Genomic DNA, 14,539 nt, shown 5'->3' with positions numbered 1-14,539 from the left:
CTGGTAATGGTTCCCTGCTCCCCAGGCTGTGGCTCACCTGGAGACTGCACGAGCCATAACAGGCAGTTTCCCAGTGAAGGAAATGCAAACTGTGCTGCTGGCTCTCCCCTGGCTCAGGACAGGGGCTCCTGCTTGCCTTTCATGCTCTTTTAACTCTGATGTGGGAGCTTCAGGCAGCTTTTCATGACTTTATAACCAACCTACACAGTATCATCCACCCACAAGTGCTCTTTCCTGGCTCCCTGTCCCAGGCAACCTTTCCTTATAAACATCTGGCATTTATTTGCTGTCCTGCTGGGAGCTCCCCCTCTGCTGTAACTCTGCACAGTCACATTCCAGACATGGTGCCGTCATGTACCACTCCAGGTGCTCACGGGGGACCTGACACAGCTCAGCCCCGACCTTGGGCTCTTCCTGCTCGGGCACCAGCCACAGCAGAGACAGAAGAAGCAAATTCAGCTTTTACCTCAAAAACCACGAGGGAAATCAGCCTGGGCTCAGCTCTGGAGGAAAGCAGCATTGAAGGGACTAAAAGCAGAGGAAAGCTCAGGATTATGTTTTCCAGCAGCCACAAAGTAATCCCAGGGCCAGATGCCAACACCAGGAGCTCTGCTTACTGCTGGCATAAAGAGACAGACAAATATTAGCAGGGCTGAGAACCCACCTAGAACCCTAGAAAAAAGCAGTTTCCCATAATATATCCTCAACAAAACTTAAAGTCGAGCAGCTGTTCAGGGTTTCATCCATCTGAAAGGGGTGCTTTTGCAAAGTGTACATGGCTCTTCAGTTTATCACAACATATGCTGCACTGGAAAGGAATGCCCCCCATACCAAACAGCCCCCCCAGCTCTGCAGAGGGAAATGGCTGAGCTTCCACCAGCGAATGGTTTGATCCCAAGCAATAATGTTTGAGTTTGGGATACACAGCCTTTGTGTACACCCAGAAGGACAAACAGAGCTAAGTGCCTTCCCCTTCCAGAGATTTCAGATTATGTTCACACGCGCAAGGACTGAACGTGTGGGGAGGCATAAAGAGGTGGCACCGATGGGGCTGGTGTGTCCAGCTGCAGAAACCAGAAAACCAGGTTGATGTCTACAGACACAGTCAGCCAGGGGCAGGAACGTTCTGTTTTACATAAGGAAACCCCAAACATCGCTGGAAACAGAACTGAGGGATTATTATCACGTCATTTTTGCAAAATATAGAGCAAAAGCTACGTGACTGCATAATCATAAAGATCCTTTAGCAATGAGCTGCTATCTTGCAGATCTGCACAGCCTTCAGTTTTGGTGACCAAGAATGCAGAAGGGGTAATTTTTTCTTCTTTTTTGGTAATTGCATAGTACAATTTAGCTGTAAGAGGCAGCCAACTGCCTTGTAGGTAAGTGGGTGAAGAAAATTGTTGCTGGTCCAATGTTCATGTGTTTACGAGGCTCTGTCCACTGTCACCTGACCCAAAGTCATTCCCAAAACCACTGTTAGGATCACTCACATGCTAACAATGCACTGGGAAGTATCTCAGAGGGGTAGAGGACACTGAAAACAGCTGCTCCTATGTCTTCTTCCAGACATGCTTTTTCCTGTGTCAGCTTGTGTTCTCACATTTTTCTCTTACTTCTGGACAGGACAGTATTTTTAAGTCTAGAAGAATTGTGTTTTAAAGTGATAACTCTATAAATAAATAGCTAACACCCAGATGACTTTGGTCAAGAAAGAGAAAAATGTGACAGTTGGCCACTGCAGGAAGCCAGTTCCCAGGACCTGGATTTTATGAAGTGTTGGAAACAGGGATAGTACTTTGTTTGACTGGAGACTCCTGTCCTCCTTGTGCTGCCTAAATTGCTGTGTGTAATTTCTGTTGTGAGACGTGTGGGTTTGTCATATGTGGAAATGAGCTGGTGGCTCACACATTCTAAAGATAGGTTCGGGCACACGCAAACACGCTTTACTCTTTAACTTTCTCCCTCTCAAAATCCCTGGACACTTGCACCACAGTGTGAAACTACTGCTGTGGCTTAGTTCAGTTGTGCTGTTTTATAACCTTGCTTTTGGCCAATTACCAATTCCCTCTGATTTCTCTGATTTTTGCCTTAATTGCCAGGGGGACAAAGGTGCGATGGGAATCCCTGGGCGGCCGGTAAGTCAAACCCTCTTTTGTGTGCCTTATCATTCCCATTCTCTTCCAACCCCCAGGATTTGGGGGTGGGGGAGGGTGGCTTTCAGGATAATCCTTGTCATTTTGAGCAAAACTACTCTCCCTGAGCCTCACACCTGAGGGGTTCCCCTGGTCTCAGCAGGGTGACCAGCCCTGCAAGCCACATACATGCTGGGGAGGTGTTTCCCTTTCACCTGCTGTACTATCCAGGCCCTTCTCTGGTTCAGCATCCCCCTGTTTGGGTGTCTCCCGTTGCCATCTCGTGTGCCAGCTGGGCTTGCTAACCCTGGGTTTCCTAACACACGCCCCTGCTTGCCACTGGCAGCTGCCCCTTCCAAATAACTCTGCCCTGTGCAAAGGGGGCCATCCCCTGCCTGGCTGAGTGCTGTATTTTGGAGCTGCTCCTTGCTCAGGCATCCCATGGTGAGGATGGGGAAGAGGATCAGGGCAGGAGCTGAGGCCACCCTGCTCATGCCAGCCCCATAGCCAGGGTTGTGTGGTGGGAGAGCGTGCCTTTGCCGCTGATGCCTGTGTTTGTCTCTCTCTCCTTTCTCTCTCTCTTCCCTGCACCCTCTTGCATGTGGCTGTGACGGCTGCCACTGACCCAGGGACTAAAAGGGCAATCTGGAGAGAAGGTGAGTCAGCTCCCTGTAGTCTGTAGCACCCCCAAACTGTCCTCTTCTAGGGCCAGCCCGAGCTTCCCTGTCACAGCCATGGCCACTGCAGCCAGCTTTGGGCTTCTGTGAGGTCCCAGTTGTTGGTTTCTCTGTGTCTGGATTGAAGGCACTTGAGACAGTAGTTCATGTTCAGACTCAAGTGTTTATTATTTCTTATCAGTAAAACAGTCTCACTACTGTGAGTTCTAATGTACCTTTCATTAGAAGGTACAAAATGGCCAACAATCTCTTGTTACAAGGTCTTTTAAGACTAAACTATCCAATTAAGAACTGACACCTGGATTATTTTCCCTTTTAGCCCAATAACTGATCCCAAAGAGCCCAATTACAAAATGCCACCCAAACCCATGAAGAAGGAAGAAGCACGAAGAAGAAACCCAGGACAGCACCCTGTTCCCTCCATCTTGCTTCCAGCCACAACATACTAAAAATCCCAAAACCTAAATTTCTCACCAAGTGATACACCTACACTACTCTCTAGAATCTATTTCACACTTTTGTGGATTCTGGTCTATCTTGAAGTCTAGGAAACTTTTTCTCCATGAATGAGGGTCAAAGTCAGTGCTCCCCTGGGGGTCAGGGCACCCTGAAGCAGACAGAGAAATATTCCCAATGCCCTGGGCTTCCACAGGCTTCCACACCCCTGGGCTTCCCCATCTTCCATGTCAGTGCAAGTATATTTCCTAAATTCCTTCCAGGCCAGTCAGCCTCCAAAGATGCTGTGTTTCTTGTTTATGACAATTTACTAACAGCCTAAGAGCCAGTGGGTACATGCAGGGCTTCCTTCAAGGCTTCCTGGATTTTAACCATTGACTTTCTCCCCCTCTGGCAGCTCTGCTTGTCCCGTCCAACCTGCAGCTCCCCTCTATCTCCCAGGTTAGCCTGATCCCTGGTGCAGGTGGGAGCAAGGAGTAAAAGTGGCATGGCATGCTCCTATTTCTGACATGGTGGGACCTCTTCCTCCTGAGGAAAGCTGGTGGTCTGTGGGACACCATCTCCCAGACTGTTTGCTGTGCAGCGAGTTGAGATTTGTACCCACAAAGGAGTGCTAGTTTACTAAGTGATCCTACTGCTGGCCCATTTTGAAGTGTTTGGCTTTTCAGTGCTAGTATATTTTCCCCAGAGCTGTACCTCCCACCTGGGAGAGCAGGGAAATTGAGGTGTTTGGGATTCGGGAATAATTGAATGTGTAGAAATTAAGAAAGGTGTGGATATTTACCTCACAAGGAAGCTCATCTATGCAGTACCATACCAGACCCATTTGCTCCTCTTCATAATAGGGAGAAAAACACAACAAGGAAGGGGGAAGTAGGAGATAGAGATTCTTCATCCTTGTGTTCACTGTTTGCTTATTGGAGCCAACCAACATCCACCAGACCAGAATTTCCCACCCAAAGCCATTCTGCTGTTTTCTCTGCATGTCCTTGCATTTGTTTCTGGCCACAGTTTTCATGAAGGGACAGCAGATAGATACAGACAAAAATGGGAAAAAATCACTTCTAATTGCCCCTGCTGCCCCAAAGGCCTCCCTGAGAGCCCTAAGTCTTTGGCAGTCCATAGCTTTGTTTTTCAGAGTGCTTTGCTTTCTTGCAGGCTGCTTGGTTTGTGGGATGCTCTGTCCCAAAGCTCCTCAGCCCTGGGCACTTCTGGAGCTGCCTCTCAGGAACACATCATGCTTCCAAAGAGAGTGACATGTCCTGCCCATCACACACTGTGGGTGGCTAGGAGTTGGAGAGGCAGCTGTTTCCTTTTCCAGCAAGCACTTTGCTTTGTTTTCATCCACATCTCAACTGAGTTTGAGAAGTATGCAAGTGAGGCATTCCTGGAGGCAATCAAATGGGCTGCCTGCAGCTCCCATTTCCCTGGAGCCCAGCACATCCCTCTTTGTCTTTCTTCTGCAGGACACAACCCTCCTGGAACTCGCAGGAAGGAAACAGAAAAGGTTTCAGGCCATCTTTCACACTTGCAATGGGGCAGAACATCTGTTTTGCCAGAAAGTGTTTTATGTGTTTATACTTCTCCTTGCTGTGCAGCTTCCATTTTCTGGCACATCTGAGCAGCTCTCAAGGACATCTTTTTTCCCCAAGTGTCAGGCAGGAGCTGGGGGAGGCCAGAACAGCAGCTGCTCCATAAGCCCTGAAGATCTCACACCTAAGGCATCCTCATTTACCCTCAGTCTTGACAGGAATATCATTGTGTTTTCCTCTCCTATTCTCACCCCTTTTCCTCTGCTTTGTCTCTCTGCAGGGTGCTCCAGGAGAAGCTGGCATGTCCATCATTGGGCCCCGTGGTCCACCCGTAAGTGGCTTTTCTCTCTATTTTTGTCTGATGCAGGATGTGGGCTAGTTGCTGAGAAAGGCTTAGGAGGGGCATGAAGACTCAGCATCATCTGGAAAGAGCAAAAACCCTGTATAATGTGGTTCCCATGCTGAACCAGCCTTGGTTTTATACTGCTATTATATACTATATATAATGAAATTATAGCTCATATTCCAGAACAAATGAGGAAGCCTTCCCTTGGCAAGGAAACCAGAGTCCTGCATTTAAAAGGAAGAAGCGTATTTCCTTTGTACAACAGGACTGCTATCACTTCTGGAGAAAATTTGCCCTTTGCCTAGCTAATTTCAGCCTTTAGTTTAATCAGCAGAGAATAAGCCCCCTGATTTTACTAGGAGCAGGATCAGAGCTAAGCCAGTGACTGGGGATCTCACAAAGACACAGAGTAGTTCAGAGGTCTTAGTCATGTACCCAAAATCTTGGAAGCTCTTTGTTAGCATGGTTACCACTTCTCTGGCTGAGAAAAGGTGGGATTTTGCACCCTCTTCCAGTAAAAGTGTCTCTACAAGGTGCAACGAGTCAGCCAAGATGAAAGGTTGGAGTGTTTACGTGCCCTAAATGCTGGATGCTTCTTGCACTGTGGCTCAGCCATCAAGCCTCTGCTTTTGTGCGGGTGCAGCCAGACCTCTCCACTCCATCCCTGCACAGCCTCCACCGGAGATTTCCATGAAAAAAGACCTGGAGATTCAATTCTCTCCCTCCCAGTGGGCACTTCCGATTTTGATTAACCTGTGAAGAGCACCGTCCTTGACCTGCAGAGAGGATGGGCTGCTGGCAGCCTTTGTTTCACAGCCGAGGTCAAGTGAGAGAGACCCAGGCAGTGCAAACACTTGGCTACATCTGGCTTTCCAATTAACTTCCCAAAAGCCCCATGACAAGTGTTTCTAATAAAAACCAGCTTTGCTGGTCCCCAGGCCCACCTGCCAGGGATGCTGGAGTTTGAGAAGCGGCAGAACCAAAGCCCAGGACCCAAATGGGTCTCCCCAAGTGTTTTATGCCTAGCAGATGGTCCTTGGCCACGTGTCCAGGCAAGGAAGAGGGGCTGGCAAGTCTCTCAAGCCAAGCTCTGAACAAGACCACCCTGCTCCACAAACAGCAGATTTTGGAGGGTAAGCGCCCCGTTGCTTTTGCTGTTTCTCACAAGCTCTGGCTCTCAGCCTTCTGAACAGAGTAATTATAGTAATCAGAGAGAAAAGCCATCAGGTCCTGTCCATGTAGGTCCTGCAAAGGAGACAGTTTTCTTGAAGTACCTGGGCTGCAGGACAATTTTGTCTGCTTTGGTGCTGCTGCCTTTGCTGCTGTTTAGGAAGGTGCAGAACACGTTGCATCTTTAAAGCAGCAGAAAAGTTAGATGGCAAATAGTATCTGAAATGGGGTTTTGCAAACTACACCAATCAAAGCCCTGAGGTGCCAAGACCAGCCCAAATCCACACTTTCCCCCTGCAAAGCCTACTGTGAAGATGATCCAGTTTCCTGGGGAGCTGGTGATAGGTCAAAGGGATGGCTGAGCACTGAAGACAAACACGGAAACCCTGGCCAAGGGGCCACTTGGAAAGATGTGGGATGACAAATAGTTTCCAGATTTTTGTTTGGAGGTTAAAGTTTTTGCCTGAGCTGCTTAGCTCCTGGCCAGAGAGGGACAGAGCGCCGATAGTGGCAGAAACAGACGGTCTCCATGATTTGGCAGATCCCAGGATTACATACTTCATACAATCAACATTTTAAAAAGGAGACAAGGAAAACCAGCCACCCAACAAAAACAGTCTCTTGGAATCACTCGCTGCTGAACTGTTGTCTTGGCGTGATACCGTGCAAATCATTCTGCTGTCCTCCAAGGAGAAAGAAGCAGCAGTCTGTAGTCTACAGAGGAAGCCAAATTGCACCATTTCCAGGTTTTCTCCCTAATTCTTTTTTTAGCACTTTTTGTCAGGGAGGTGTCCAGCAGGGAACCAGAATTCTGGCTGGGCTCTTCTTGCTTCTTGCCTTTTCAGAAGCCAGCGGTGGACAGATCCTTTAATTTATAGCCTATCTTCCCTCCTGGTCACTGGCCAACAGGGCCAGGTGGTTTTGTGTGTGTCTTGCAAAGCAAAGCTGACCAAGTTCAACTTTGCAGAACTAAAGAAATAGTGAAAATGTGATTAAGTCCTGCTAGCATTGCGTCGAAAACCAGAACCCTTCAGTGCAGTGTGAGGGATTCTTGTGGTGGGGGCATCCCTCAAACCCTGCAAAGAGGCTCTTTGGGGCAGTCCTCTGCAGGGGTAAACCCTCACCGAGTCTCTGCAGACAGAGGGTGGCTGGAGATGTTACCTGAAGGTGAAGGTTTTCCCTATCAGTGCAACTCTGAGGTTTCCCAAAGGATTATTTATTGCTTCACTGTGCCAAACCTCAGCCTCACAGCCCAGGAGCCCCATCTCCTCCTTCCTTTCCCTTCCCTCAGCACCACATGGGATCACTCTAGTTAAGGCAGAGATGCACTCTGTTTATGCCTAGCTCTACCCTAGGAAACTCCTGTGGGGCTCCAGCAGTCCAGTCATGGTAGCTCAAATTGCTGAAGAAAGCATTTTTTTTCCCCCAAAATGAGAGAACACATAAGGAAGCTGGGCATTTTGGCATCATAGCCCAGCTTTCAGGGTAGGCAGGATGCCACAGTGGTCAGCTGATGAGCGTGGCACAGGATTTACCTCATCCGGCTGTTTCTGTCTACATGAGAGTGCTTCAAGATCTGCTGAAGTCTGGGCCAGATGGACCATATGCTTCCTGACCTTTTTTTTTTTTTTGGAAAACAGATTGAAAAATCCTTAAGTGAAGTGGTATCTTCACCAACAAAGCTATGGTAACTGTGACCTGGGATGTCACATGCTCCAAAAACTGAAGAACTACGAAAAATTAACAGCCAGGACATTTTCTCCTTTTTTGGTGTTCTTAAGTAGGGCATGAAGAAGCTGCCAAACACATCCCAAGCCGGTATTTGCTGGACCTGATCCCAACCTGGTAGCCATAGCTAGCTAGCCAGGAAGGGCAGGGGGAAAAGTGGTGGTGCTCATGTTCCTCTCATCACACAGCCTAACTCTCCTTTTTGTCTTAGCTCTCAGAGGATAAAAATAAAAATTAAAAAAAAAAGAGAAAAAAAATCATCTCCAGAATTATTTCTGAGGAAAATGAATGAGCTGGGATATAAGATGAGGAGTGGAGGAGGAGAGGGATGGTTGTATTTAGACACCAGTGACCTGCAAGGCTTGTCTTGCATAGAACAGCACCCTGCATTAAACATCTCAGGTTTATGGCAGCAAGAACTGCCATAAAATGAGCTCAGCCTCTGGAATATACTCCAAAAGCCTAACATATGGGCTAGGGACACCCATCTAATTAATGTAGAGACTTCAAGGAAACTGCCTGCAATCCAAACTGGAGCTGCTCCAGCATTTTCTTGGCCCTGTACAAATTGGAGAGGGGATGAGAGATTTCCCCTCCTTCCCAAGACACTTTCCCCTTGGAGGGGAATTGGGTATCTCTTCAGAGAGTTGAAGGATAATTGGTCAGAAGCTGGAGGAAAGGCTCTGTAGAGAGGACTTAGGATCCATCAAAATTCATTTCAGTTCCTCTAAACTGCTGTCTCTGTTTCATCCTTCCCAGGGACAGCCTGGAACAAGAGGTTTTCCTGGATTCCCGGTAAGTGTAACTCTGAATTTATGAGGTACGGATGTGTGATACTACTAGGAAGCCTCATAAGTGCTCGCTGTATCTCATCATTTCTTCCTGAAACCAATGACCTGATCTGATATCACTGGAAAAAGCAATTTTTTCTTCATTTGTTTTTCTGCTACTTTTTTTTTTCTTCTTTTAAGCGACACTTAGGGAGAAAAAAACTCCTACCAAATCAAACCACACAACTCGGAAAGGAAATTAATTTTAAAAAATCCCCAAGTGTTAAAATAACATAGTTAAAGCCAGTAAAAGAAAATCATCCTAAGAAATACCCCTATCCCAAACAAAGAAAACAACCCCTAGGTAGGGGAAATTCCAACTTTAATTGAGCTTTTAGGTGATATTCCAATAGCAGCAAGTGCCTGGGCTCCAAAAATGGCCTTGCCTGCTGAGGGTCAGCTGGGGACTGTGCTAGGCTGAACACCCTGGTCATGCCAAAGGGAAAGGACATGAGGGGGAATTCTTCTCCAGCACAGTTGCAGGGGAACAGAAATAATGCCCAGGAGAGGACAAAGCAAATTTCATTTCAATCCTACAGTTGCTGGCAGCACTCTGTGAAGTGCTGAGGCTGCTGAAGAGCTCCAACAGATGCTATTTATCCATATGCATTTATCCTGGACAGCTAGGAAGCCTGAGGCAAACACAAACACCCCCCACATCCCTGCTCCTGCCAGGCAGCTCAGCTGCTGCTCCAGGACACTGGACGTGCCAGAGCAGGTCTGCAGGGGGGACTCTCACGCCTGGAAAATGGGAGCAATTGGCAGCCTCCCGCTGTCTGCCCGGGCTCCAAGGCTCTGCTCCTTGTGACAGGGGGGTGAGAGCTGCCCCTGGGCTGAGGAGAAGCAGATCTCTCCAGGCCCTTGTGGTCTTTGGCTTTTGGAGGAGCAGAAAACAAATCGGCCCAGCTCATGAGAAAGTGCTGGGTGGGACAGCACTGTGGAGCCTGTTTCTCATCAAACAGTACCTTCAGCATGTGCTGAGCTGTATGTCACCTCTTCCCTGAGACACTTCTATTATTCTGTCATTTGCAAAAAACCCTTCCCCCAAAGGTGGGTGCCCTTTTAAATCAAAGTCTTGAGAAAACTACTGATATTCAGCTAGTTTACTGAACACCGTCAAATTTTAAATTCTGAGATTTTTTTTGCAAATTGCCTATGAGTCCTTCCTTGCTTCTGTTCCTGTGTCCAGCATTGCTGCTGAAATGTGCTGACAGTGAGCAGGTCCCTGCTGAGGCAGTTTGAAATCTGGGCTGGTTCTCAGTGGGCCAGGGACCTGCCAGGACTGGACAGGAGGGCAGGGAGTCACCTCACGTCACCCCAGCCCTGCAGTCTTGTGGCACATCTTGTCCCTCTGCCCCAGTGCTTCCTGGGGCAGAGGGACAAGATGGACAGACTCCATGGGGAAAGCATTTCTCATCGTTTTTTCCTCTTGTATTTCAGGGCCCTATTGGCTTGGACGGCAAACCGGTAAGTGAAGAACTCCTCTGCAGGATTCTGCCCTGCCTCCTGCTGTCACACCACGTGTTTCAGGGACAGTGTCATGCACATGCATGGATTAAAAGAAAATTAGGAGGTTGGCAGGCAGGAGGATGCCACAGATGCCTTGGGGGAGATGCAGGAGTCAGGAGATGAAGGAAGGCAGAGTATGGCCTCTTCCTTTCTAGGTAAATCTATAAAATAGCAGTTCCCAAGTGCAGCAGCCTGGCACTCCCACCCAGAATCAGACAGGCAGAGCAGATCCCTGAGGTATCAGCCCTCTGCCTTGGCCAACAGCTTCCTGCTCTTTGCTCCCAGACAAAAAGAGCTGCAGTAGAGGAGGGAAGGATCCTAAAGACTCTGCAAGACCTCCATGCTGTCCTTAGAGATTTGCAGTAGAAACCCAAATTCTTCCCATCCTTCAGAGCTGGGCACAAAGGAGCTACTTCTCCATGAACCCAGTGGGCATGAAACCCATATCCACGTAGCAGCCATGTAGCCAGGTTCCTCACCACACTCCTCCAGTCCTGTAGTGGAGAAGGAGCTGGTAGCATGTACCTCTGGCTTCTGATTTCCTGTTCTTGCCATGAGCAACTTCACCCCCAAGAGAGATGTGGCAGCACCTTTCTTGCACTGCTCTGGGGACACACACTTCACTCAGCAGAAGCTGTTAAATCAACATCATCTAGAGTCTGCAGTGGCCAAAGCTGATGTGTGTTTCCTTTCTTTTGCAGGGGCATCCTGGACAGAAGGGAGAGATGGTAAAAATCCATGTTTGTCTGTGGGTTATGGGTTGGTTTGCAATTATGTTGTGCCTCAGCTGGAAACAAGCTCAGGGGCAGGGTAGCAATCTTACCTCAGCTGATGCACTAGCTGCATCCCTAATTCTGTAACTTCATAATAGCAGTGCTGGGATGCATGTCTGTAATTTTTGCATTATGGCTAGCACATTCTTCATGTCACAGCAGCAACTCTCTAGTTACGCATGGGATGTGTTTTCCTTGCACTTAGCAATTATGTTCTTTAAATATATTCTGGGAGCTGACATTTTTCGTGGTTGGCCTCATAGGACAAGTAAAAGTTGATGGAAAGATTTCTGAAAACCCATCTGGCAGCTTTCAACTTATCTAACAACAACCAAAAAAAGCATACTTTTTGTATTAAATGTGGTTCCCACACCACCCCCCCCTCCCCTCACCCTCTTGAAGCTCTGTTTCATATGTGCATCATACTAAAATGCTTTTGGTTGAAAATGATAGACTGCACTTCATGGAAGCCCAAATGCTGTCTTGTTCCTCTTGACATCTCTGATGATGAAATCCCAAACATGAGTCTGTCAAGAGAGAGGCTCTGTAGTCACCTTCACTCACTAAAGTGTCGAATGCTTTCTTCTGCTAATTCTGTAATTCTGTTTTTGAGCCTGAGTGTCAGTATAGCCCTCTGGCAAGCACATGTTGAAGGTCCCCCTCCCCACTCCCCTGTTGCACAATCCCAGCTCAGGCTTCAGTCCTGGCTGCTTCTGGTTCCATCCCAGAGCGTGGCCGAGGAGACGCAGTCAGCTGAGGTCCTGGGAACAATAAGGGTGTGTTTTCCTCATGGTTTTTTCCCCCTCTCCTTTTAATATTTCCCCCCCGTGGTGCAGCCAGAGCATGTGTGCGTTTTTCACTCCTCCAGAGTAACAAAGGGAACCCGGATCTCTCTTGGGAATTTTCTTCACAATTGTTTTTAAAAGCTTAGTTTTTCACCTACTCCATACACTGTTTTTTTGTCACTGTAAATGGAAAATCATCCCGTGTTAAATTCTGTGTTTCTTTAAAGGGTGCTGCAGGTCCCAGGGGACAACCTGTAAGTATCCCATCCCTATCCCATCTCTCCCCCTAATCCCTTGCATTCACTGAACTCCTTCATTTACTGAGGCCTTTTTGGATCACTTTTCTCTTACAGGGACCCCCAGGACAAAAAGGAGAGAAGGTAATTTCAGTGGGGGCCTTGTTAAAAGAGAGGAAGGGACGTGGTGGACTTGGTGCTGCTTGATCTGAGTGAGTGAGGAGTACCAAGAGCAGAGGGCTCAGGGGATGGGGACAGGAGGCAGGGTGCTTATCGGGTGCAAACTGGCAGAGCTGCACTGAGTTTGATAGAGTCACAATGATTTACACCTTCTGGGGCTGACCCTGTGTGCCTATTTTGGTCGCCTGTGTTTGTGGTTTAAACTCTTTCCTTTTTAATCCCCTTTTTTCACAGGGTCAGTGTGCAGAGTACCCGCACAGGGTAAGTCATTAGCGTTATTATCCTCTGTCCCGTGCCTCCCTGCATGTTAATCCTCCTTCGTTTGAATGGCTTTTTGTTGGAGGTAGAGATCGTTCCATTAACAAGATGCGTCATCTGGGCCCCCGGGGCAGTGCTCGGCTGATTGATGTGTTTCGCAGAAAAGCAGCAGATAAGGTTTTCCAGGAGGGATGTTGGTTCTCCGGTCTGTTCCTGCCCAGCAGAGCTGACCCCTGGATAGCTGCAGTCAGTTCTGCTTCCTGGAGACCCTGCTGTGCTTTGTGCTGGAGAGGGGAAGGTCCATGTCCTGAGCCCAAAACCCGGTGAAACCTGGGGGTTCTGGAGGAGCAGAGGTCACCCACTCCTGCCTTGAGCTGCTGCACTGGCTCCACAGCACTGTGGTGCTTCCACAGCCTCTGCTCTGGTTGTGTGGCCTGGAGCAGTGTGGGGTTTGAAACCTGGGGAAAAATCATCATTCCTCCCTCTTTCTTCTCCCTCGTGCTGGTGTCATCCCTGCACAGAGACAAGGGGAAGGGTTGTGCTCCCTGCCTGAGGGTAAGCCTGCTCTGCCTGGCCATGGTGCTCTGTCAGGTCCCCCGTGAGTTGCTCCCCAAGCCTGATGGACTTTCTCCCTGCAAGGAAGAGGCTGAGCAGGAGGGTTGATGCCAGCAACTGTCTAATGAAAGCCAGGATGTTGCCCCACCTGCCCCTTCTTCTTGGCCTGGCCAGCATGTGCTGCAGCCAAGAGTGGAGAGAGAACATCATGGGGTTTGGAGGGGATTTAACCAGTTCTAAAAACAACCAGAGTGCTGAAAATCCACTGGAAATGCATTGGAACAACATCATATGAAGTGGCTGGAATTTGTAATCTGGGTGTACAGGGAGACAAGCTTAAGAGCTTTCTGTTTATTTTTGATGGGCCTCTGGATAATCAGCTGGGCTCTGGTCCCTGGCCCGGAGGGAGTGGGGCTGGAGCGGCAGAGCCACTGGAGAGTGAGCTGGGCTGGCAGCAGGGAGAATGGGGCTGCGGGGAAGTGCCAGTCCCCGTGCAATAACAGCCGCTCAGCTATGTTTATTTAGTGAGCCGGCTCACTAGATTGTTATGTTAAAAAGAAGCCAACAGCGCTGGTCACCCGAGCAGTGTCCTGAGTTCCTGTTACAGCCCTTGGCTCTGACTGTCCCCAGTGCTCAAGGTGAAAAGCAGTGGCAGGACCCAGAGCAGCACTGGGAAGGGAGCTGGTGCATCCCTGGAAGTAGCCTGGGCTCAGGCCTGGGGGCAGAGGCACACTGGTTTGGTGGGTCAGGGTTGTGGGGTGGCTGGTGAGCTGCAGGGCTGTGACAGCAGGAAAAGGGTGGGTGCAAAGCTTCACATCCTAGCAGCATTTCCTTGCCTCTGTGGAGATACTTTTGGTCTCATGAGGCACCAAGCTCAGCATTATAAAAAGCCCATGAGTTGTTCACGGCTGAGACACACTCACAGCAAGGGTGACTGTCCTCAGATCAACTCAAGGACAGGCTGTCCTGAACTGCAAGTTCAGGGAGCCAGAGGCACAGACCAGCCAGCAGAGGTGCAGTTCTCTTTCTTCCTCCCTGAATGAAAATTAGGATGGGTCTTGTTGCAAAAATGTGACACTGCTGACCGAATTGCAATTTATTCTTGCTTTTGTGTTTGATAAGGCTCTTTGTCAGATGTTCTGGGTGAGGAAAGGAAAACCAGCATCCTGACAAACCGGGGATGTTGTTTCAGTTTTGTTTCATATTTGTTTTCTTAGGAAGGAAATACAAGGTTAGGATATGTGCCTTGGCTCTTGTATTTTCCTATTTTTTTTTCTGTATGAGTCTGTGTGGCCTGCACTGCTGTGAGGGATGAGCCCATGCATTGGTGCTGCCCATTCAGGGTGAGAGGGCCCCTCAAGCTGCTGCC

The 14,539-nt window shown here is 48.7% G+C and overlaps 1 protein-coding gene across 10 annotated transcripts in view; it reads left to right on the top strand.

The window, feature by feature from the left end:
• COL13A1 (collagen type XIII alpha 1 chain) overlaps positions 1-14,539 on the top strand; it is a 90,585-nt gene that overhangs the window by 31,634 nt on the left and 44,412 nt on the right. For all 10 annotated transcript variants that reach the window (XR_005626213.1, XM_039696199.1, XM_039696191.1 and 7 more), the window contains 9 exons: positions 2,103-2,138; positions 2,765-2,791; positions 5,081-5,131; positions 8,804-8,839; positions 10,315-10,341; positions 11,085-11,111; positions 12,169-12,195; positions 12,295-12,321; positions 12,592-12,618. Coding sequence is in view for 9 of the 10 variants with exons in the window: in XM_039696199.1 (XP_039552133.1) it covers positions 2,103-2,138; positions 2,765-2,791; positions 5,081-5,131; positions 8,804-8,839; positions 10,315-10,341; positions 11,085-11,111; positions 12,169-12,195; positions 12,295-12,321; positions 12,592-12,618 (285 nt within the window). In the remaining variant the exon portion in view is untranslated. The remainder of the gene's footprint in view (positions 1-2,102; positions 2,139-2,764; positions 2,792-5,080; positions 5,132-8,803; positions 8,840-10,314; positions 10,342-11,084; positions 11,112-12,168; positions 12,196-12,294; positions 12,322-12,591; positions 12,619-14,539) is intronic.

Source organism: Passer montanus, unplaced genomic scaffold (assembly GCF_014805655.1).
Source record: "Passer montanus isolate IOZ18808 unplaced genomic scaffold, ASM1480565v1 scaffold96, whole genome shotgun sequence".
Classification (NCBI taxonomy): domain Eukaryota; kingdom Metazoa; phylum Chordata; class Aves; order Passeriformes; family Passeridae; genus Passer; species Passer montanus.
The sequence above is the reverse complement of the archived record's forward strand: the minus strand, read 5'-3'. Positions and strand labels throughout refer to the sequence as shown.